We start from the raw sequence: 26049 nt of genomic DNA, 5'->3' as shown, positions 1-26049 counted from the left end.
GTTTTGTTTTACTGATATTTTAGAAGTTTAAATACTTCCTTTTCAGCTATTTTTCCCATTAATAAGATTTCTCTTGCAGCAGGACACTTTGCTTTCTTCTCCTTTACTATAAGAGTTTTAAACTGTTTTGTTTGATTTGTCATTATCTGTTCAGGAGTTCTCTGTCACTCTTCTTGGGCAGTTTCTTTAGTTTTTGACTCTTTCTGATAATCTGAGAAGGGAACTACCTTAAATATTGTTGTTCTTTGAGTAGGTCCTACTCACACTTTTTTCAGTCTTTTTTTTTTACTGTCTATTTTTTATGTTATTTATTGTAAGTGGTTTTCCTTCTTTTGGTCCACTTCAGCTCAACCCATGACTTCTTTCTCTCCTTTTCTTGTATGATTAAAACAAATGATAAGCCATACAAGTTTTTTGGTAGTGTCAACATTTAGTGAGTTGACTCTCTTAAATAGGAAGTTGTAGCTTGAGTGGATGGATTAGGGTGAAGTATAATGGCATGTTATTGAATTGTTTCCTATTTTGAGAAGCATACTTGCATTACTGTGAGATGAGTTTTTAATTTCTGGAAAGTAAAAACTTGCAAAATAAATACATATGAGGTTATCCCAGACTGTTATCTGAAGAGTATTCATCACATTAGAAGGAGTGTTGTGGACAGTAATTAATTTCCTGGTATTTATAATAAATGCTGCTGCTCACATCTAGGGCAGTTTTGAAATGTGATGATACAATACAGTACTAAGCTTAACCATGTTAGGAGGCAGTGATTTCTTTGTGTTCACTAAGATAGAAGTGATTGAATATCTTCAAGAAAGCTATATTTGCATAAGTGTAAAAAAATCAAGTTTCATGTTTAGAAAAAGTACTTTTTGAAGGGGCAGTTTTATAATATTTTTATCATATTTTATTATGTGATAAGTATGTAAGTACATACAGTGTATATGACTGATAAGCACTTACTGATATGTGTATTTTAAGTAAACATCTTACAGTAACACTTCTCTCTATACAGCAGCATTTGTGTTAGTGATGGATTTGTTCTGCTTTCAGAGAAATGAAAACAAGTCTTTTAACTGTTCAATCTACTTTGATAAGCTGCATATTTTCTCAACGAGTATTCTAAATACATTCTACCATACCCTTGCAGTCTACTTTGTGGAAGTTTAAGATACCTGGTTTAATATCTGGTACAAATTTAATTCAAAACATAATACTGTCTAAGACTAAGTATATATATACACAGAGACATACATATATGTTTATATGAAAAGGTAATGGAAAAGGTAGTTGTTGGCTGTTTGTGGTATTTCTGATAATATTTTATGACCTTTGAAAATTTCTCTTTGAAGTTCTACCGGGCAGAAATTGAAGCTCTCCATTCTTCTGGGACAACTGCAGTTGTTAAATTCAGTGATTATGGAAATTATGAAGAGGTGCTTCTCAGCAACATCAGGCCTGTTCATGCAGACACATGGGTATGTCATAACAAATTGTATTAAAAATATAAACTACCTAGTCTGTACAAAGTCTGTAACTCTTTAGAAATTAATGCCTACTCATGCAAAGAATGCTACTTGCATGTGTAGAGAAATAGTTGTGCAAATACATGAACAAAATCTCAAATTTTAGTTGTCTATATGAAACTTCATAGAAGTGTATTATGATGTGGTATTCTTCCTGTATAATAAATTTCAATTGTATTGTTTGAAAATGAATGATTGATCTGTCAGCCAAACAGTTTTGTGCATGTTTTTTTTCTTAAAAGTTGTTACTTTATTCAACCCAGTTTTCTGTTTTATTTCATGTACACTGTATGTTGTTCTATAAAGGTTAGGAAGTATCTTTTAAAATACATGTTCTGAAGCTTTTCGCTATGTGTGTATGTATGACAAAAAATAGACATCTGTATCACTTTATTTTGTATCATGATTTTATTCTTGTTTCAATGATTTCTTCTTTGCCAAATATTGTGGTAGATGTCTATGCCTCAAAATGTGTTTTACAAAGTTTAGAATGTATTAGCCTTATAGAAATTGGAAATTTGAAAAGGCTTTATTAATCAATGTCATGGAAACAGAGATACATTTTGATTTAAAAAAAATTCTAGGATTACACAATTCTTTGCTGTTTACTCTTATTATAAAAAACTGCACAAAAAAACCCAAACATATTTGCATATTGATTCCTTAATGATGAGTTGACTGTGTTAATTTTAATTTCTTACCTCTTGGTCATATAGCCATGCTACTACTGCTGCAGAGGCTGAACAGTCAACTCCTGTTTCCTGCCAGTGGTCTCTTAACATGTACTGTTGTCTGTAGCTCTCAGATGCCCTAATGACCTCTGAGATTGCCTTTTTGTACTTAAAAAGATATTTGAAGTTCTTCCCAGCTGATGCATTGCTGTTTCTATTAAAATTTACCCTTTTTTCCCCTTCTTTTTGTCCTGTTAGCTGAGCTGTAAGGTGCTAGTTACTTATTATATGATTGTACTTACTTTGACCCTTTTTCTGGGTTAATAATCAGCCTTTTCTTCATGGTTTTGATTACAGTTTTGAGGAGTGGCTTTTATTTTACTTTAAGCCTCTGAAAGTTCTCTCTCACAGTCTAAGAACGAGGGCTAGTATTAAGACTAAGTTGATCCTAGTAGTGAGGTGCCAACCTGAAGCAGTGGTCATTTTCCCTACCTCTTCTGCCTGTATCTGACCACGTGTTCTTCCTCATCCCTCTCCTCGCACGTTGGGTCGTCAGTCATGTAGCCACAGGATGAGCTGAATGAAATGGACCAGTTTTTTGTTCCCCTCTGACTGTTAGTTTTATTTCACAGTTAGTTTGTTAAAGCTGACACAAAATGGAGGGACAATGTATGGAAAGGGCATTCTGCCCCTAAGTAGTGTAATCCTAACATTGTGCTGCATCCTGATCGAGTCATTGAGGCTTCCTCTGTTGTTACTGGGGGCAAATGAAGATTTTCCAAGGACTTTCAGTCCATTTAGAAATGAAAGATACCCTTCTCAACGTTCTTTGAATTGCATTCAAACATTCAAACAACTAGATTTTAAATAATTACACAAGATAAATAAATGCCATACATCTTCACAGAAAACAACTTTTCTATGTTTTTGATTTTTTTCTGATGAATTACTGTTTTGTTGCTAGAAGGTCCTCACAGCTATAGGATTTTTGCTGAAGAAAGTTGATTAGGACCTTGCTCTTCACTTCTTTGTGTTTGGATACTAAGTCTAGTCCTCTTTTATTTGTAGTTCTTTGTCACCCATTGGAGTCATGCTCTAATACTCAGGTTTGTCTTTTAAGCTGAACACTGTTGGTCAGTTTCTTTGCCTCAGTGTTCATACTAATATATAAATGTAGATAGCATGCATAAATGCAAAATGAAGTTCTCATGCTGCTTAGTACTTAATTCTTTGACATAAGATTTAAGTAACTTTATGATATTTCCTTGTTATAAGAGAACAAAGCAGATTTTAAACTGGCTTCAGTAATTCTTTCATTGATCGATGTTGTTGTCACCAATGAACTTGCATTATTGGAAATGTTATGCTGATTTTTATTTCAGTCCTTCCAGATAATTTTCAGATAGCTAAGTAAAGCCCCCTGGGAAAATGTTTTTGCAGGTGCTGGGGTCCATCAATGCTGGTCACTTTTTAAACGTTACCTCCTAAGGGCACAGGAGCAGGCAATTCCCAAATGTCAGAAGTCAAGCAGACGAGGCAGAAGGCCACCTTGGCTGAATAGGGATCTTCTCTTGGAAATAAGGTGAAAAAGGAAGGTATATGTCCAGCAGAAGCAAGGTCAAGTGACATGGGAAGAATTCAGAGATGTTGCTTGCTGGTCTAGGGAGAAAATTTGTGCAGCCAAAGCTCAACTGGAGCTGAAGGTGCCTGAAATGTGGGGGACAATAAAAAGAGTTCTTTCAAATATATTAATGGCAATAATAATGGCCAGTCTTTGGGAACGAAGATTTTGGGAAAGGTCTTTTACCTTTCAAGCCTGCGCAATGGATTTTTTAGGTGAGACACAACATGCGCTGAAGTGAGCCCACCCTTTAATCCTAAGGTTCATCTGCCGGGGCCAAGCGAGCTTGGACAATGGCAGTGAGGTCCTCAGGATGTAGGTTTGTTTAGAGTGACCTTCTCATAGATGGATGGCCTCACAGGGCTAACGAGCTCCATCTGCCCCGGGGGACTGAGGAATCGAACCTGGGTTGCAGCGGTGAGAGTGCTGCATCCTAACCACTAGGTATAGAAATATCATAGTCCTGTTACAGGATGAGGATGGTCACCTCACAAACAGGGACAGAGACAAGGCAGAGGAGTTTAACACTTTCTTTGCCTCTGTATCTGTTTTCAACATGGATGATGAACCAAGGGGGTCTCAGTGCCCTGAGCTGGAGGACCATGGCTGTGAGAATGATCAACTCCCAGTCAACCCTGAAAATGTGTGGGATCTGCTGTTCTAGCTGGATCCCTGCAAATCTGTGGGGCCTGATGGGATTCATCCCAGAATGCTCAAAGATCTAGCTGATGTAATTGCAAACCCTCTCAATGATTTTTGGGCGGTCTTGGGAACCTGGAGAGTTCTCAGCTGACTGGCAAACATCCTGATTTTCAAGGAGCAGGACCCCAGAAACTACAGGCCTGTCAGTCTCACTTCAGTGCCTGGTAAAATCTTGGAAGAGATTATTCTGTGAGGTATTAAAAAAAACCTAGAGGACAACGCAGTCATTGGTCACAGCCAGCATGACTTCATGAGAGGAAAGTCCTACTTGTCGAACCTGATTTCCTTCTGTGACAGGGTAACCCAGCTAGGTGATCAAGGAAAGCCAATAGATATAATCTTTTTGTGCTTTGGCAAAGCTTTTGATACTGTCTCGCACAGTATCCTTCTGGACAAAGTGTCCAGCACACAGCTGGATAAACACATCATGAGCTGGGTGAGCAATTGACTCACGGGTCGAGCACAGAGGGTAATGGTGAATGCGGTGATATCAGACTGGTGGCCTGTTACTGGTGGGGTTCCACAGGGCTCCATCTGGAAAGTAGTGCCACAGAAAGGAACCTGGGGGTCCTGGTCAGTGGCAAGTTGATTATGAGTCAGCAGTGCCCTGGTAGGCCAACTGTGTCCTGGGGGGCATCAGGCAAAGCATCGCCAACCGGTTGAGGGAAGTGATTGTCCCGCTCTGCTCTGCACTGGGGCGACCTCACCTACAATATTGTGTGCAGTTTTGGGCATTACAATATCAGAAAGATCTGAAGCCATTAGAGTCCAAAGAAGGGCAATGAAGGTGGTGAAGGGCCTTGAGGGGAAGCCGTATGAGGAGTGGCCGAGGTCGTTTGCTCTGTTCAGCCTGGAGAAGAGGAGACTGAGGGGAGACCTCATTGCAGTTACAACTTCCTTGTGAGGGGAAGAGAAAGGGCAGGCACTGATCTCTTCTCTGTGGTGACCAGTGACAGGACTTGAGGAAACAGCATGAGGCTGTGTCAGGGGATGTGTTAGGTTAGGTATCAGGAAAACGTTTTTCACTCAGAGGGTGGTTGAGCGCTGGAGCAGGCTCCCCAGGGAAGTGATTGCAGCACCAAGACTGTTTGAGTTGAAGACGCATTTGGACAATGCTTTCAGGGTCATGGTGTGATTCTTGGTGTGGTCCTGTGCAGGACCAGGAATTGGACTTGATGATCCTGATGGATCTCTTACAGCTCAGCATATTCTATGATTCTAAGTCTTTCTTAACTGTCTGTATTGAAGACTTGTTATTAATGTAGAAATATATTGTATGTGAGCCCTGATGTACTGGTATTGCCAGTTTTTCAGACTCCTTTTTGAAAGACTTGTTGATACTGAGAAAAGATTTAGGAAACTGACTTAAAGGCATAAATTTAGTCAATTTCTTAGAATTGATTATGTTTACTGTTTGTTTCAGCACACTGTTTGGTAATCATGTGTTGAATTTAATTTTTTGTCCAACAAATAAAAACTGATGAAAATATACCACGGGGAGGAAGGGAAAAAAATGGAAAAGCCAAGTGTTGCTCAACTAGTCAGTTGAAAAAATAGCCAAAGTACCGCAAGGACCTTATTTTGATGATATGACCTATTATTTAAGCACCTAAGCTTCTGATCTGCTTTTGGTGACCTTTATAATTTTAAAAAATAACAAATTAATGAAAATATTTTCCATTGTTAGTAGGTTTAATATAATTTCATTTTCACTTCATCTTCTACTAGTTAACTTTCTGCTCTCTGTTCTTGCTGTCTCTCCAATACCGAACCGCACTGCATTAGTACAAGTTTTGTTGTTTTAATGGGTTTTGGGTGGTGTTTTGGTTTGGTTTGGTTTTTTGGTTAGTTGAGGGGGTTTTTTTGGTCTTTTTTTAAAATTTGGTTTGTTTTGTCTTTTCTTGACTGTAGATTGAATCTGCCTGTTATTCTCAGGGTTTGTGCTTACCACCTTAATGAAAAAAGTGTAACTAGATGATCAAGACTCCTTGATAATTGATTGTGTACTGTCCATTACCCACTTTGCCCAGAGTTCTTGTAAGTTTTCAGTCTCTCTGACACCTTACATGCAGCTCTTTATCTTTCTGATGGCTAGAAGTATAGAAGATAAAGCTGAGTTTTACATTAGGTAAACCAAAAAGCTAGTGGGGAATTTTTTTCAGTAATCACATACAATACCAATATAAATATATTTAAGATCACTAAAACTGTTTATTTTTTTTCTTAGTGCCTGAAAAATATGTCTTAAGTATGCAATTCATAAATATTTTTAATAATAAAATTACATTTGGATTCCACTGTTCTAGAGTTCTTATAAATGTCTTGTATGTAACACTACAATACTGTATCCCTCTAGTTCCCTCAATGTAGCAGGGGTCACTTAATGAAAGTATTATAATCCAAATAAAAAAAAAATCAGTGAAAAGCCATTGTAGAAATAAGAACTGTTTGTTTTTTCTTGTAAAATATGTAAAATTATGCTAACAACGGAAAAGCATGGAACGTGAAGGACTTTCCTGAATCACTTAATTTGTTCTGTGGAAAAAAAAAATAAAGTCAAGATAATACTTTAAACTCTAAGTCTTAATTTTATTCTCTATTTTGTAGGATTTTTTTCCTCAATAAATTATGAAAATTTGTAGCCTAAGTGTTCGTTGTGTGACATTTTTCCCTAAAGTCTAGTAAGTCCTTATTCTGTTTTCCATCCTCTATTTCCTTAGTCATACAATAGGCCTTTTGCCATCCTATTTACTCTACAATTACCTTTTTGTTTTGTTTTGTTTGTTATTGCTGTATGAAGGAAATAAAGATCATAGTGTTCCCTATATATGTTATGGTCTTATCTGATTACTCTCAAAACAAGCTAGAATTCATATGAACTCTTTGCTTACAGTATTTCTAATTACTCTAAAAATTCTAATTATGAAGTTTGTAGTTTAGATTAGTTTCCTCTTCCTGTATCTTGGATTGTATTTCTGCATAAAGATGTAAGAAAGCAAAATTATTTTTAAGGCATAAGTATTATATATATTCCTAGTTTTTCTATAATTTGTTCTGTTCAGTGGAGACTGAAAATCCACTTTGCAGGTTTCCTCAACTCATTCCTCCAGGAATGAATGAGCTGAGGAAAGAAAATAGCAACGGATCTTGGATTACAGTTAATTCATTCTGGCAGACATTTGAGAGCTCAAATTTGATAACCTTGTGTCTTGCACAGAGCTCTAAGAGCTTCTACATGTATTGAGTTACCTTAAACTATAATTCAGGTCTGTCCCCTGTTTCAGGTAAGTGAAGACTCCTATGAGTTTTCTGAACGTGTTTGAACCTCTCTCCAGCAATGTAAAGACCAACTGAAAACTGCTAAATGGCAAAGGCATTCAGCTGCCTCTTTAAGCTGGAGAAGACTTTTGCCTGTATGTTTTATGGAGGTTTTAAACCTATTCCAGTGTCTTTATTTATGACAGGTAAATACCTCCTTGAAGGATTGGGTGCCATTTCTTTATGGCTCTTAAGCCTTGAAGGCCTTGGCACCACACTGTGGTCTTTTCGTGTTGTGGGTTGAGCAGGAAATCTTTCCCATTGAATAATTAAGTAGGTGCAGTAGATATATGTGTGTTGGTTGGGTCTCTTATCTAGCTTCTGTCCTCAGTGACTACACTAAAACCAAAACTCTTAAAAGAGAATGGTACAGTCTACTTGATCAGTTCTAAGATTCCTGTAGAAAAAATGTCCCTGAATATTGCATCAGAGAAGAACTTGATGTCTTTAATTCTTTGGCTTCTTTAATGTTAGGAAAATCTCTCGATTAATTTTACAGTTCATAATAATTCAGTGACTCAATTAATTAATGAAGGCTGAGTATTTTGGAATGCTCATCTTCCTAAGTGGTGGCGGATATTTATTGAAATCCATCTAAAACATTATCAGTGTGAAATTAGTTTCCACAAAAGGATATAATTTGGCTTTATGAAAGCAAATGAGATATATGCAATAATTTTGTTGGGATGTTCCTTATTTTTCATCTCATCAGTACGTTGTGATTTCAGTTACCTCTGTCCTGCCAGGCTGAAAAATTGCTTTTCGGAGTCTATCTTAAACCTTTTTTTCCCTTACCAGAGACTTTTTGTACTTACTGGAAATATTGCCTCAAATTCCATCATGTCTTTTGCAGAGCAACATCATACATGCCTTACACACAATTAACCTTCAGGTTCTGTCAGGATAATTCTTTATGTAATTTATTTATTTCCCCAACCTTCTTTTAAGGGGCATTATTTAGAGACAAGCGTTGTGGAAACCACTTATCCTGTTAATCTGCTAGTAAGTGTTTTTCTTTACCACCTATATCCTGTGAGAAACTACATAGTTTTTCACACTCTAGCTTTTTGTGTCCATGTTGGAATATAGACATGTTCACAATTTGACTCTGAAAGTTACTAACCCTTAGTGGAAATGTAATAAGTGACATTGAAAGGTGGTTAAGGAACTGCATTTTGCTTTTTCATAAACTAAAAGCAGGCGTATTCTTCAGTTGAGGAGGTAATTTATACTACGTGGGCATAAAACTGGTTTTCTATTTTCTGTCTATATCATTAGGTGTTGCAAAATATGTTTGAGTCTTCAACTTGAGCATTTTGTATTCATCAGACTCTGAAATTCTGTTGCAAATTATCACCAGCTGTACAAGTTGGATTAGGAACACATTCTTCTTGGAGTTTATAGTTATTGAAAATAGTTGGGACAGTTAAAGCAGCACACTTGGAGCATTATACTTGTCCCCTCAGCCCTTTGTTATTAATTGTAATTGCACACAATGATGAATCATTATTTGGAGGCTGCATATGGGCTCCTTAGTTCGTTTATTTTGAGAGATACTGTTTCTCACTAAATACTTCCTTTAAAGTGACTTGCAGTTTTATTTTGAGATAGCATAGCTTAACCTGGTTTAAGTATTGTTTTTGATCCTGTTCTCATGTGATTAAAAGTTCTTCAGATTCTCATTTTGAGAATTCTGAAGTGTTTATGCTTGGATTTCTCTGTATTGCATGTGTTGGGATTGAATATGTTGAGTAAGTAAAAGAAGTTTGTTGTGTAAAAATGTCTGGACTGTTCTTCTCATCGCTCTTTTCCTGTTTCCTTCACCTCTCAGTGTTTTGAGTTTGTCCACATTTCACTGATTAATTCAAAGGATTTTAATTAAAGAGGAAATTGGAGGAATTGGTGTAGTATTCCTGACTGGTTGCTTTCCAGGCAAGAGACATGATACTCTTGGCTTGGTATTGCAGAAGAGAACCTATGACAAATATAATCCGTAGTGGGCTATGTGTGTATGATACCAGATCTTACTCCTCCTTGTGTAGACAGTGTGTATTGAATAGACACATTCTTTAATGCACTGAAGTTCCTTGTACAGGGATGGTTAATATCTGGAATGCTTGAGGGTTTTTTTCTTTGTTCGATGACCTGCAAGTGTTATCAGTAATAATATCTGCAAAAAAAAGAAATCTTCTGTAATGTAAGAACTAAAAGAAGCAGCTGACTCTGAAGGCATGCCTTTTTTTCAGAAAGGTGATTTGTTTTTCCTCATAAGTGTTAGAGCATAGGGAATTATTATTTTTTTTTTGAGACTGGGAGGTTGAGGGAGTTAGTTTGGTTTTTGTGGGTTTTTTTGTTTGTTTGTTTTGTTTTGTTTTTTGTGTTGAAGAGCTCTTTGCCAAAGGGATAATAAAAGTGAGAGTTGGTTAATAAGAAAGCAATAAATGTGATAGCTATATAGAGGGGGTTTTTTTCCATGGTTTATGCATTTATTTTGTATGTCACATGTTGAACATCAAACATGATAGGATCTTCTAACTTTATAACTTGAGACATGCTGTTATGCAGGAGGATATCAGGGACTATCTCATTGCTCAGCAAGATTGTTTCAGATTCTCCTACACTTATGAAGCCCATTTATTGGTGGTCGTTTCTTTTTATCGTGGTGTGGGGTTTTTTTAGTAGAGTTTGTTTGTTTATGCGGGGAGGGGTTGTGTGTTTTGTTTTGTTTTCTGTAATACCTAACTGGAAATGTTATTTCTGACTTCTTACTGAAAATCTTGAGAGCTTATTTCATATAGGTTCATGATGATAAAGTATTTTGCTGAAAAAGTTTATGTAGTTATGTAATAGTATGCTGTTTTCTTTTTGAATTTGTTCCTGGTGTTCATCTGTTTTCTCATCTGGGCATTTTTGTTCTCTCCCTAGACTGTATTTGCTCATATAGGACTTCCAATGGCATATAAGAGCAAATGAAAGCAGTAGTGTTTAGCTATTGCAGTAATCTTTGTTCCTTTCCTGACAGAGCTCCTGCAGTGGTGTTTCAATGTAACTCTGCTGATGAGCATTCTTGAGTGCTGGGATGGAAAGTAAAATTTTACAAGCTAATAGATGCAGACTTGGGAGGTTTCCCTTCTTGCTTGCATTCCTTCTTGACCCATTCCAGTCTCACTTCTTTTGCCTGTGCACATAATCAGCCTCCTTTTGATGTCGGACACACATCAGGTTCTGTCAGCAATCCTCGCTGCTGGGTGTTTCGAGGTCCAGCCACTGGAAATTGCATCGTAGGTCCTAGAGTTTCATCACTGTTGGGGGAGAGAAGTTGAGTCCCTAGTGACAGAGCTGAATCTCCCACAAGTCCAGGCCAGTTAAAGGAGGGAGCTACTCAACAAAGGTTCATCACTCAACCTGGAAATGGACTTCCCCCTATATCAAACTGGGAAGTACTGTGAATGTGAGTAAATTGGTTCTGGAGAGGGGTTATTATGCAGTGTTTTTACTTTCTTACACATGGAAAATTTTGTGTTTTTTTTTTTTTTTTTTTTACTTTGTTCCTAACTTATTACCTCATTCTGTGTAGATATAAAAATTGTTGAAGATTGAATATTACAGATTTAGAATTGTTTGAGTTGGCAAAGACCTTTAGGATCACCCAGTCAAACCATTTACCCAGCACTGCCAAGTCTACCACTAAACCATATCACTAAGTGCCACATCTACACATCTTTTAAATCCTTTCAGGGATGGTGACTCAACCACTTACCTGGACAGCCTGCTCCAAGGCTTGGCCTCCCTTTCTATGAAGACATTTTCTAAATATCCAATCTAAACCTCCCCTGGAACAACTTGAGGTGATTTCCTCTTGTACTATTGCTTGTTACTTAGGAGAGAGGACCAACCCCCACATTGCTGCAATCTCATTTCTGGTAGTTGTAGAGTGATGAGGTCTCTCCTGACCCTCCTTTTCTCCGGGCTAAACAACCCCAGCTCCCTCAACTGCTCCTCATAGGACTTGTGCTCCAGACCCTTCACCAGCTTCGTTGCCCTTCTCTGGACATGCTCCAGCACCTCGATGTCTTTCTTGTAGTGAGGGACCCAAAACTGAACACAGGATTCAAGGTGTGCAACCTCACCAGTGCTGAGTAGAGGGAGATGATCAGTGCCGTGGTCCTGCTGGCCACATTATTTCTGATCCAAGCTACAATGCCATTGGCTTTCTTGGCTGCCTGGGCATTCTGCTGGCTCACGTTCAGCCAGCTGTCAACCAGCACCCCCAGGTCCTTTTCTGCCAGGCAGCTTTCCAGCCACTCTTCTCCCAGCCTGTAGTGCTGCATGGGGTTGTTGTGGCCAAAGTGCAGGACGCAGCACTTGACCTTGTTGAACCTAATATAATTGGCCCCAGCCCATTGATCCAGACTATCCAGATCCATCTGCAGAGCCTTCCTACCCTCCAGCAGATCAACACTGCCTCCCAACTTGGCGTCATCTGCAAAGTGACTGATGGAGCACTCGATCCCCTTGTCCAGATCACTCATAAATATGTTAAACATAACTGGCCCCAGTATTGAGCCCTGGGGAACACCACCTGTGACCAGCCACCAACTGTTCTATCCTGTAGCAGTATAAAAGGGTCCTAATGCTTTGAAGCATATTTTGCCCGTCATTATTTTTTGAACTTATTACAGAACTTGCAGGGTGACATGGTCCCTTTTTTTTTTGTTGTCGTTTTTTTTTAAGTCATGGTTATTAACTAAAGGTGCAATTCGGCCTATTTTATTTCAAAATGTAAAGCATATGGGATATAGATAATGTAGAGGTCCTAACTTTCAAGTTAAGATACTCTCTCTTTTATGGGGCTGATCTGTGTTGTCTCATGGACAGTTTCCCTTAAATTTTTATGTCTTCACAACCTGTATGCAATTTTGTTTTGGTTTTTATTTAGGAGTTTGGATATATATCTGTTTAAAATTTTCTTTATATTTACTGAATTACCTGTTACCATGTTTAACTGTCTAATATTTTTTGTCTCTGTGTGTGTGCAGTTATTCACAAATAAATTCACATAGGCTTTTGTTTACTGAATATACATCTCTGTGTGTGACTTTGGGGATTCGTATGTCAAATCATGCCATGGGTGAGGGTATGCACACGTCCTTCTTTTTCACCTAAAATGTCACCAAAGCTCTCTTTATTCCCTTTTTAGGTTTTGGTAGTGATTTTGTGCCCTATCAGGAAAGCATTAGATAATTTCTCATAGCATGCCTTTCTTTCTGAAATTTTTGTTGGCAGGATTTTCTGTTTACATGCTGAAATAAGTCCAGTGATACAGCAAATACTTCTGCCTCACCCCCTTCCATGGAAGAGTATGGTTTGGTTCACAAGTGCACTTAGTGCAAAGAAACTGAATTTTTTCCAAGTCTATGCAAATATTCTTTTTCGCTATATATTTAGGATAGTCTGTATTACTAGCTTGAAAATACATTGTAGGGTTTTATTTGTATAGTACAGCAAAATCTAATAGAATTTGAGAAATATTAAAGGAGAGAAAGATGTCACTAGTATAGTAGATTAAAAAGTTTTGTAAATGGGTAGGAATTATCCTGACTGCACACAGAATGGCAACAAACAATAATTGTGTAGTTGCAGTTCACAGTCTTAGATGTTTTTAGTAAATCATATAGTACCATACAGTAAGTCAATTGTTTCCCTTTAAGGACAATTAAATTTGCAGTAAATTTCCTACAAGTTGCTGCAATACATTTAACATTTCTGTCACCAGTCTTACATAGTATAATGTAATAGTTTACTGTAATGAAACTAAAGCTAAAAACTTCAGCAAAGCTATTGATGGTTTTGATGTAAAAGTCAAAGCAGAATTACATATGGAGGGCTATACATGTAGCGTATACGGGTTTATATGCAACTGTATAGTACCTGCTTGTAATGTCCTATATGCAATGAGGTGCTTATTGGATCATGATTTTCAAGTAGGAGAAGAACTTGTATACTCTATAAATCCTTTACAATTTTTTATCCTGCATATCCTTCACAGATAGAAGATAATGCATTAATAGGGCTATGAGTTTATATTAATGATCTGATGTCAGTGAGGGATCAGCTGTGTGCAGGTCTAGTAGCATAACCTTGGTCCTCTCATTCATAATTTAACTCAGAAATTTGAATGCCCACAGGCCCACTCTAGTACAGATGTGTACTGTGGAAAAAAAAAATAAAATTGTGAGCATCTGCAGGCTTATGAAGATTACTCTGGAACATTACTCTTTGAAAGGAACTGATATTTTAAGTAACAAACCTAACTTGCAAAGAAAATGGATCAAGAACAAATATGTTGAATAATTCTGTAATAGACACCTCAAAAAGCTTCTGTCACAAAGTCAGTACTTGGTTAAGATCCTTGAAAAATCTATTTCAGTCATAATTTCCCTTTTACTTGGAATTTCTACAACTCATTTGATAGTAATTTTTGAAATTATGACCCAAAGCCACTCTAAAATTGTGTAACTTTAAACTGTTTTTTTTCCCCCTACAAAATCCTTTTTCATTCTTAATTAGTCTGGAGTACAAAGAATCCAGATGAAGTAAAAGTTAAAGGAAATACTGTAGACACTTCAGCCAATTATTTTTTTCCTTGCAAATATAGGATATATAATATATTGCATATAAAATAATTACATTTAGTATTTCTAGGACTTGTGAATTTCTGATTATGGACATAGTGTAGTTTTTCTCTTTGTTTTTGTTTTTTGTTACATCTGAAATATCTTACAATCTGTTTTCAGTTGATACAAGCATGGGTAAGTAGAAAATGCAAAAACGAAAAAAGTACTCAAGGAGATCAACACTGGATGATTAGGCGAAAGAAGCAAATTTTAAGAAAGGAATTCAACCAGCAAAATAAGAGATCACTTGTGTGTTAACATCAGGAGGCTGCTGTTGGCAGCATAGTGGGCAATGCAAAGAGGCATTAAATCTGGATTATGAAATAGAATTTGAAATGCTCATGGAAGTAAAGGTCACTTTGCAAGGAAGCCAACACTCTTTCTTTATACTGAATCCAGCAAGTTCCCCATGCGTTGAGTGTGTGGGTAAAGTTAAAACTACAGCTTAAACTGGAGCAGTGGTTTGACACTACTGAAATGGAAAATGTCTTCTGCTTTCTTTGCCTTGCTGTCTCTTCTTTGTCCCACAGTCCCTAGCCCCACTCTGCTTCTTCATGCCTCCTTGCACAGACCTGAGTGCTCATCTCTTAATAGCCCACAGAGAGTTATAATTGAAAAGCCTTAATAGAAGGGCCTAGTGAATGGAGCAGAATTTTCCATTTGTAAGCAGTAATAGACAGAGGTAACTAGTTTGTAAGTGGCAAAGTGCAGGAGCTGCTCAGCTGTGACTTGCAACTGCATCCTAAATATATGTGAGCACAGCATTCAGCAAAGCTTTTCTGTCAATGCATAACTTCTGTCTGGCTCTTTAATGTAATCCAGCTATTCATTGTTCTCAGAAGTTATACAGTAAGTATCCCCTGCAAGGTCTGTGTTTAAAAAGAAGAGTTTCTAAACAGTTCTTTTGAATGCACTGAAAGAGGTCTTGCAGTTGAAATGAAATGAGAAAGCTTTTAATGAAGTATACATTTACTCTACTCTAATATTGTTAATTTTAGGAGCGAATTGGTTGTTAAAGTATTTTAGATGCTGGATTTAGAACTATATTCTGCAGCTGTGAAGTCCATCGAATTTTTTATGTGAAAGCAAGCTGGTAGTCACTTGGCTGGACTGAAGTTACTCGTGGAATTCACTAAGCTCAGCTGATCAAGTGTGGTGGTGGTGGTACAAGCTCTTCAGAATATATGGGTCCAAAATTAAAGCACTGGGTGTGCATATATTCCCATTTCACCCTTGTTTAGTTCTTGCCTGTCTTATGAGATGGAACAAAACCATCAAAAGTAACTGCAGATTTTTATGGCAGAATATTGAGTGGAAGCTGAAATTCCCAATGGCTTATACTTCCCTGTTCACACTCTTTTTTTAAATACCTAAAGAATGCTGACACACTCCACCCTCTCATGTCAGTCTAACCCTGTTACTGCAGAAATTTATTTTTGAATTTCACTGTTTGCATTGGGAACCTTTCCTTGCTTTTGCCAATGGATCTGCCATTTTTTTGCTGTCTTTTGCAGTTATGATTAGTGCTATCATTTGATCTAAGGGTTCATAGTCTTAGGTGGGCATTGTCTGAGTACTAGCGTACTGAGTCCTGGATCCTAGAGTATTAGATAATGAATAATAAGCTGAACTATGGAGATAATAAAATATATGTTTTTGGAGCAGTGTACTAATATAGAACCTCTACTGGTAATAGAAGGAGAATGAAAATGCTCTGAGCTTTGTGGCCACCTTTGCTTTATAAAATTAATCTAGATTTTATATGGATAAGAATAATTTAGAATGAGTCACAAACAACTGATACATTGAAAGCAAGCAGTAAGAAAGATTGGAAAAGTAGAGTTGGTAGCAAGATGTATGACCTAACTGAATGCAGTTATAATGGAAGAAATGTAGACAGGTGAAGGTTTTGGTTGAAGAACAGAAAAAACAAGGAAGTGAACATAAGAGACACTAAGTGCAAAAGGTGGATGCTGTTCCAGAAGAGGGATGGCAGTTTTTAGTGTGGGGTGGAGAGATTTTAAAGTAAAGTGAGATAAAAATCCTTAAAATGGAATTAAGGGTTTCTTTAAGGAAATAAGGCATTTCCTTAAAATAGAAATAAGGATGAATAGGCTGAGCCTGTTTTCCATGGAGAAGAGAAGACTGAGAGTGGAATCTCAATAGTATATATAAGTATCTGAAGGGAGGGTGCTAAGAGGATGGAGCCAGACTCTTCTTGGTGGTACCCAGCAGTATGACAAGAGTCAATGGGCAGAAGCTGATGCACAGGAAGTTCCACCTGAATATGAAGAAGAACTTCCTTACTATGCAGGTGACCATGCACTAGAACAGGTTTCCCAGAGAGGTTGTAGAGTCTCCCTCACTGGAGATATTCAAGAACTATCTGAACACAATCCTGTGCAATCCTGCTCTAGGATGACCCTGCTTGAGCAGGAGGTTGGACCAGATGACCCGCTGTGGTCCCTTCAAATCTTACCCATTCTTTGATTCTGTGGAAATGAAATGGCAATAGAGGGTGAAATATCAGCAGTGGTGGATTGAGGGTCGGTGATTAAGAAATGGTGACAGAAAAGAAATTCAATTACTTGTAAAGCAAGAAATGTTTAATAAAGATATGACTTGGCAAATTGTTATTTTGGAGAATGTTAGATTCATTTAGGATCAAATGTGAATAGGTAAGACCCAAGAAAGAAATGACAATGTATCCTCTGACGTGAAGATGGCAGACTTCAACAAGGCAGTCTGTAACTGTGTGTGGAGCCACTGAGTATGGAGTTGAAAGGTGTTCTGTTACTCATTTGTTATTATAATTTCCTACATTTGTCACTGCCATCTTATTCAAAACCTTAAGAAAATGAATTTAATTTCACATTTCACTCTTGCCTATTGCAGTAAAAATACTTGATTTGGAATACATGCATCTGAAGCTTTTCATTCTATGTGTGAACACAACTGCACCAAAATAGAAATGTGTTAGAAAATTCTCGTTTTAATTTGATTTTGCTGAGTTCAAAGGACCCACAACATTAACTTTGAGATTTGATGAAGATTTGCTGCTCTAGAAATTTACTCTGATATGCTAATCCTCAGAAAGAGGTTGGCTATTACAGTTGAGGTGCAATACACTTTACTATTTAATTTCTGTGCTTTCTGAGCAATGACTACCATGTGTCCAAATAAAAGATTGATGTCCGATTTGCTACAGTCTCTTGAGAACACCAGTATATGTTGCTAAATTTTCAGTCATGTATATATGCCATTTAGTTTTCAAGTTTTGGAGAAATCCAGATACTGAGCAAAAGAAAGTTCACCAGTTTTTTCTTGAAGAATGAGTGCTCTTATGTTTGACTGAAGCTTTGACATAGAATTTTAAGACGGCTTGCAATTCCATCTTTCTTTTGGCAATAGAAACTATTTTCAGCTATTCAGGTTTCTTAGAGTATGCTGAAAGAGCTAAAGGTATTTAGACCACTTCAGTCATCTAGCTTACCTTTTAACATTTTGATCCTAGTGCGGCTTGCGTTTCCAGTGACAAGAGATTACCTGATATAATAAGTTGAGTGTTTATAGTAGGGCTAGTAATATTGCAAACTATGTGCACCTTTATGTTAGACATCTACTTCTCTGTTGATTTTTTTTTTTTTTTGATAATCAGTGTCTCTGAACTTCTTTATATGAGGGAATTGATAGCGCTACAAGTGGTAAAAGTACACTGAGAAAACTAAGTCTTATGGCAGAATTCTGCTTTTCAGCCTTTGGCTACAGTGAAAGTAAAAGATATAAATCGTTTATACTGTATTCAGTTGTGTTTTCTTCCACAGAAAGACTCTCTGTAGTAAGGCTTAATCTGGAAATATAGCTGTGACCACAGATATGCCCTGTAAATAGGAGACCTTACCATGAGGAATGTGGTTGTCTGTAACTGTTATTTCAAAAATGCATGTTTATTGATATTGAAGCTAATTCAGAAAGAGGGGTTTCTTGAGTAAGATCTGACTTTTCACAACAGAAAGAAACTTAGGCTTTAGAATTTTCCTTTCTATCACTTACAGTGAAATATTTTACTGCTCTGACTTGCTTATTCTGTTATGAGCATGCTGCACTCTCAGACAGTTGCTGGGTGCTGGAATTGTTGATGAACTTTTAATGAATCATTCAGTGCTCTTGCTTTGTGCTGCTCTATGTTCCTATGATGTGAATGAAAGGGATTAAGAGTTACATACTCAGTACTTTTTCCCAAAAGCAAATTTCTTCCAGCATGTTCCCATTAGACTTGGTGTCTGCTACAGTGTAGTGTTAAGATACTAAAGAAATGAAAATAAAACTGTTTTTCTGAGTCACTGTTTGACAATCATACTCATTTGCTGGAACTTTTTTTTTCACCCTGTATTTTTTTTCTTCTGTTTCTCTGTGTTATAAACTCTTATGCTCTTAAAATTTTTCTCTATCTTTAATGTGCACCACCTTCAAATATTCCACCAGATGGATATTTTTCCACTCAATATTTCTTGACCAAAGTAAATATGTAGTTATTTTATTCTTCCTTTGGAAGAATAAAAGAATATTCTCCAGTATCTTGATTATTTTTGGGTTTTGGTTGGTTGGGTTTTTTTCCCCCCTCTGAATTCTATGTAATTTGTCAATATCTTTCTGGTATGGAGATACCTAGGAGTGAATACAATATTGCAAATATGTAATTACCTCTCCTGTCATTATTCTGGGGGTATATTTATTATTGCAACATATAGAAAATTCATCTCTAAATTTTTCACTGTACTTGTAGGCTTTTTTCATTATTACTGCATCATAGATTTTTACCTGCTGTTTCAGATCTATGTTTCTAGCATGCATGTTGCCAGATGCTGTTCCTTGTATTTCCATTTCCTAATTCTTTTATTTCTTTCCACACACATTTGTGAACTCCTGAAAGCTTTCTCTTGCTCTGGCAGGTTATCAAGGTTACTTTGCTTCTTGAGTTTGTTGCCTGGATGACTCTTGGAAAATAATTTTTCTTTAATATGTATGATTTCCCCCCCCCCCCGCATATATTTAATAACTTCTACTGCTTCCCTGGGGGATTGAGTTTTGAGATTCTCCAACTTGTTTTTGTTAGCTTTCCTAGGTTTGAAAAACCCACTCCCGTATCTCACTTATTTCATTAAGTGGTCCTCAGCACAGAAGCAGCACTTGCTATGTGTGCATGGATTCATCCATACATGTATATATGTGTGGATGTGTGTATGCATATAACAACTCACGTATAATGCATTTCCCAGCTCTTCTATTTAAAACAATGCTATTTACCTGCAGGAGGACGAAGAAGAAACATATGAGCAAACTCTAGAATTCCGCAGAGGAGGTGATGGTCAGCCAAGACGGTCCACACGACCTACTCAACAATTTTATCAACCCCCCAGAGCTAGAAACTGATGAATAAGGAAAAAAAGGTAAATATAAGATATATAAGATATAACACATTTTATGTATGTGTTTAGATTTCAAGAAAAGCAGGTCTGGATTGTTCTATACCTTTTTTTATAGGGATATTGGTATATTTATTATAGAAGTAGGATATCTGTTTATAAAGAGACTTAATATACCTGTGGGAAGAGGGAAGGCAATAAACACATTTCAGTAAATAGCTTTTTGGTTTTGCTTTATGTCAAGACTCATGTCAGCTCAGCAAGTTTTTACCTGATACTTTTTCACCTGAGAGCAGCAGCAAGATTCTCTCATTCACATACATTGGACCAGCTGCTTCTCTGAAATAAGTAGCTGCAGTCCTTGCTTAACTCAGGACTGTCTATCTCTATCCAAGATCCCATATTCTGCTTTTTATGAGCCATTCATGGGAATAAATGTCCTTTCTGTTGTTTTACTTGCATGAGAAGGAGAATTTGCAACACTAAAATATAAAATCTGTAAGTTCACCATTGAATGGCCAAAGAATTTTTACCGTACTCTGAATCTTGATGATATACTTGCATCTATACTTTATTAATTACCAGAAATTAAGGGATTGTATATTATCCTCAGAAAATACACCTGATACATACATTTGGAAATTTAAAAAGGCCAACCAGATAAAACAGTTACAGTTATTTTACTAAACAAATCATGTGAATTATACTGCTTTCATTTTACTTGTTGATTTTTCTAAATCCTTAATTTACAAAGGATTGCATCTTGAATAAAGAAAGCTTTGGTAAGCCACATGCTATTTGATGTACATCTACAATGTTTCTTTGTCTTGAATCTGATTTTTTTTTTTTTTTACTTACTAGCCAGTTTATTTTTACTGATGTCTCTTTTGTTCTTTTCCTTGCTCCAGTCCTCCACATTCTGTTGGCTTAACAGGTGTTGCTTATCTCTGCACCTTTTGATATTTCTGATGTGGAATAACATGATTCTACTTTTTTGATTATATGCTCAAATACTTTTTTTATTTGGGGCAGTACTGGCAATGTAAGAGCATACTTTATTTCTGGCTCTTGCCAAGGTGATAATTATTCTATTTTTGCCTATGTAATTTGATTTTCTATTTTAAGTAAGTATATCATCAATATCAATATTGATGATATACATGTCAGAGACAGTATAAGGTAAAACATACAGAGGTATTCTTCCCAAGAATGGCAAGGCAGTGGAAAGATTAAAAAAAGGATTTATTTCAGATGCAAGGACCATTTCTTAATGATGCTGCACACAATGGGGCCCCCAGGGGGAAAAGGCAATGCCCCACCTTCTCCAAGGCTTTTTTTATCTTGTCTCTCTGCTCTCCCACCCTCTCTGGCCCGACGAGACCTTGTACATATCTGCAAATGTGTTCTCTCTCTGCATAGCAGGGAAAGAGATATCTCGCTCACAGCTTCTCCCTGCAACTTTCTCTGAAATGCAGGAGGAAGGAAAACAAAAAACATCTAACCCGTTCAAGAAGGCATTTTACAGTCTTCCTAAGTGAAATCAAGTTCTAGCTCTTTGTCACAAATTCTTCCGAAATTGTGCCTATCCCTACAGATAATTTCTGCAGAAATTAATCTGACATATGCACTGAGTAGAGTTTTAACTTGCACAGTTGGCTCCAAGGAGTGTCAGTGTGATCAGTTGAATGAGACGTGTCAAGTGTACACAGCAGTCAAAACCAGGGAATTTTTTTGTGTCTTTAGGTAATGTTTTTGGTATTTCTTTAATTTTGCAGTATAAATCTGGAAAACTGTACTAGCTTTGGTCAGCTATGAGGGACCAGGGAGAGTGATAGTGACTCCCGTATCTCAAGAAAAGTGAATGAATTTTTGGCAGGTAAGGAACAACCTTTCTAAGGTACAGGTAGTTGTTCCTTGCAGGTGTTTTAAAGATTATAGTGGGATCCTGACCTAAATGGACAGCAGATGTGGTATCAAAACCTACCTACTACAGAAAATAAGCCATTACAGCATTTCCCTTCTACTGAGCTTCTCCAAAAACAAGAGGTTGATATAATCGGTTCTTCCCTGATTTTAAATGTGGGCAGAAAAATCAAACACAGTCTTTTTCTAAATTGCTTTCAGCTTACCTGGACTTGTACAACAACAATGTAACTTTAATGTCTTGACATGTAAAAGTTCAGAAATATTGAATGTCAGTTCCTAGAAGTGGGTTTCTACATGGGTTTTGCCTCCTTTTTATTCCTTAGAGCTTCTGAGAGCATGGCATATTGTTCTTATTTCAAGTTTTTGATAACCTGTTAAATGAAGACAAGATTTATCAGGGAAGTTTTAAGGGATCCAGTAAGATGTAATTTTACCACAATTTTCCTCTGAAGGATGTTTACCTCTTCAACAGATCATTGATTAATGACACCTTTACTTACTGAAAGGGAGTCTCTCTCTATTAATGTCTTTTTCCTGAAGAGAGATGTAGAACCCTTGATGATTATTATTTTATATTATAAATTGGTAAATTCTGTAGAATTTTAATGTTGTAGTTCATAACATTTAAAATTCCAAGGTGTCTTGTTCTCAAAGGTAACTTAGACAATACTAACACTGAAGTTTGCGGGCCATATTTGTATTGAGTATGATAGAGATGTATCAAAGATGAAGCATGAAGTCCATACAGTAGATGCATCACCTTATACCCCAAATCTCTTAGATCTACCTTTATAATCTTACCTGACTTGACAGGGAGGGTTTATTAGCAGTGGCGCAGCAGTGCAGTGATGAAGCTGTACTGCTTCCTGGATTAGTGTTCAGCACGCTCATTTGGGTGTTGAATTTGCACACGCAAGTCTGGAGTTAGTATTACCAAATAATCAGTTTAAAAATCACCATCTACAGTATAATGGGATTTTAAGCGTGAGGAGGTTTAAGTTTTTAAAATTCTGAGATGTTTTTTAAAAGTGGAGTTTGTATCCAGGGGACTGTTCTGTCTGGGGAAGAGAAGTCTCCAGAGGGACCTTAATGTGGCATTTTGGTACTTAAAAGGGCGTTATAAAAAAGATGGAGACAGACTTTGTAGTAGGGCCTTTTGTGATATAGGTGGTGGTTTTAAACTAAAAGAGGGTAAATTCAAACTAGATTCAAGGTGAAAAATTGTTTTGATGAGAGTGGTGAAACACTGGAACAGGTTGCCCAGAGAGCTGGTGGATGCTCCATCCCTGGAAACATTCAGGGTCAGGCTGGAAGGCGCTCTGAGCAACCTGGTATAGTTAAAGATGTCCGTGGTCATTACAGGGAGGTTTGACTAGATGACCTTTAGAGATCCTGTCCAACGCAAACTATTCTGATTCTAACCTTCTGAAGAGGTTTTTGCCACAGTGTTAAAAGCTTTGGGTATTAAGAACAATTGCTGCAGACTTGCAGGAGGTCTTGACCTGGTGATTTTTATGAGGACAGAGGAATAGAGTAGACATGTTAAGGTGAAATAACAGAAGTATGGGGTAGTCAGTACCTCACTGTGGTTGCAGTTGACCTATAAATTATCCTTTATTAATATCCAGCAGTGTGAAGTGGAGAACATTAACTCAGAATTTTATCAGAGGGGAATTTTATATGGGTATGATTCAAATACTAGCTTTAACAGGTCTGTAAAATAAGGTATTCCTCCTGGAGAGTCAAGATATAAGAATTAGAATCTAACAATAATAAAAATACATCCTGAGGTTATACTTTCTGTATAGAATGTCATGATAGTCTGAAAAAGAAGAGGAACAAGTAATCAGAAATGAGTGTTTTGAAGGATTGTAACTTTTGGAGGAGCTTGAAAGAACCTGTGAGTGTGGACCTGTGAGTGCTTGGTCATTATATGTTTCTTGGGTCTTCCTTTGCTCTCTGACAGAATTAATTTACACTTTGTCACACTTGCTATAAAATCTGTCTCAAAGTCCTTAACAATGGAGAAACTCTGTTTTTGTGAGAAAGAAGTCATTACGAGAAAGTATTCTTTGTACTAGACCAATCATATTAATTGCGCTGAAGCGCAGCCTTCTCATTTATTTTTTTAAAGACTTCTGCCTGTAATTACTGAAAAGCATATATCCAGTCTTTTGGAAGAAGAAAATGAAGTAACAATAAAGCGTATGTTGCACAAAGAGCCCAGGAATGGGGGGTGGTGATGGTTTCTTGAGTGCTATTATTTTTTTTATCCTTAGCTAAAGTATTTTATTTTTTCATTTAGAAACTTTCTTGGAGTCGGCGGAAGTTCACTGGCAGTTCCAACTTGCTGGAGACTTCTAGAGGAAATTCTGGCTTTTTCCAGACAGCAGGATGGAACAAAGAAAGCTCATGTGAGCAGAAGAAATTTGGACCTGACACCACAAGAGACTTTTTTAAAGTTCTTAGTTAAATGAAGCTGAATACTTTTTACATATGAAAGAGGCAAATTGTCATTGCTGCCATCAATAAAACCACAGTGCACTATTCTATTCTTTGCCTTGTATTCTTTTTACTGAGCCTCCACTGTTAGTTAACATAATAATGTATCATGATTTTTATTAATTCTGAACTGATTTTGATTCTAATATTGCTTCTAGTAAAGTAAAATTAAAACTTATATTTTCTCAAAAGATGACAGGATTGGACATTTAATTTACATTTTTGGCTGGCATTAGTAAACATGATAAAAAAGTTTCAGCTAATTATTGTACAGTAAAATTCTGAATAGGTTTTGACTGTGTTTTCTGTGGGTTTTTTTCCAAAGTTGCAGAAGGCCAAAATACAGATTTGCCTACTGTGTTTTTCATGATCTGTGACCAGAAGATCAAAGGGGAGAAAAGAAAAACATCAGTTTCAATAGTCTTTTTCTAAATAATTTTAGGTAAACATTTTATTTTTAGGAATATTTATATTACAGAAATAGAAACATTTCTAAAAGGTACAGAAAAGTCATTTAAACAAAAAATGCCTAAAGGTGCACGACCATTTTAAGCATAACTATGTGTATACATGCACACGTGTGAGCTGTTGAATAGTAGGTACTTTCTTGCAGCTTTAAACTCTGCTTTTATTGCTTCATATTACTAGAATTTTTTGTGTTGTCATTGATGCTTGGAAGAATCTTTTGTCAAACTACTTTTCATTCTAAACTGTATCTTCGAATCTTATGTGATTATGACAAATAGTTGAAATTTCACTATTTCTTTATCTGAGAAGCACTCAAAATCTATGTAACATGCAAATCCCTTCTAAGCTTTATTCTGATCACTTGAAATAGCACGTGTTTTGAGGTAGTTTTGTAAGGATAGAATTATACCTGAGAGATGTATTGATGGTATAAGTTGTACAATTATTTCTATTGAATTTTTCTCTAATTGCTCATACAAAACTCTGTTTGAATAGTTGTTTGTTTGGATGATAAGACCTTTTATATTGAGGATGTAATTGAATGTACCTGCAGTACAGAATGTGGATTACTGTCTGAATGCAGTCATATCTTAACCAATCACATAAATATTTGCAGAATAGTAAGGAACCAAATGTTTTGCTGCTTTAATGGATCCTAAGCAGCTTCTTGATAATTATGATGCAACTCACTAATAATTCTAAAGAATTTTGGAAGTTAAAACATGAGCTGTACAACATTAAAGTTCTTCACTTTTAACTGACACACAACAAATTTTATGAAGTTTATTAGATTTAAGTTAGAAACCACTTTCCAAATACTATGAATCATCCTGATCGGTTCTGCTAAATTGTACCAGCAAATAAATAAACTATAGATCTAATACATTGGATGTCGGATGTTTACTTACAGTACTGTTGCTAAGACCACTGACAGCAGCTATTCAGCTTCATAAAAAAATGCGGCCCTAGCATTGTTTTAAAAAGCAGTTTTGATTTTTCTTTGCAAATTGGATGTGCATTAAACAAGTCCTACAATCAGTGTACCAAAGCAATTTCTGAAATTAAAATAATTTTTATGTTCTTTTGCGCTTTCATTCCTGCTGTGAACTAATTCATAAAATTCTGAAAACTACGAGTCTGATTTAGCGAACTATAAAAAATAATGCCTACTTAAGAAATTTTAAGACTGTACAAATACGAAGCAGCATTCCT

At 36.6% G+C, this 26049-nt stretch overlaps 1 protein-coding gene across 3 annotated transcripts in view; it reads left to right on the top strand.

Moving 5' to 3' along the window:
• Positions 1-25722, top strand: part of TDRD3 (tudor domain containing 3) — a 103219-nt gene extending 77497 nt beyond the window's left edge. For 2 of the 3 annotated variants that reach the window (XM_027674263.1, XM_027674264.1), the window contains 3 exons: positions 1353-1478; positions 19829-19965; positions 24173-25722. In XM_027674263.1, coding sequence (XP_027530064.1) covers positions 1353-1478; positions 19829-19948 — 246 coding nt within the window. In that variant the 3' untranslated portion in view covers positions 19949-19965; positions 24173-25722. Of the gene's footprint in view, positions 1-1352; positions 1479-19828; positions 19966-23675; positions 23782-24172 lie in introns of all 3 variants that reach the window. The other variant, XR_003532758.1, reaches the window with a different exon arrangement.
• The last annotated feature ends 327 nt before the right edge of the window (positions 25723-26049 follow it).

Source organism: Neopelma chrysocephalum, unplaced genomic scaffold, assembly GCF_003984885.1.
Source record: "Neopelma chrysocephalum unplaced genomic scaffold, ASM398488v2 Primary Assembly neopelma1_25, whole genome shotgun sequence".
Classification (NCBI taxonomy): Eukaryota; Metazoa; Chordata; class Aves; order Passeriformes; family Pipridae; genus Neopelma; species Neopelma chrysocephalum.
This window is presented reverse-complemented; position numbering and strand designations above follow the sequence as displayed.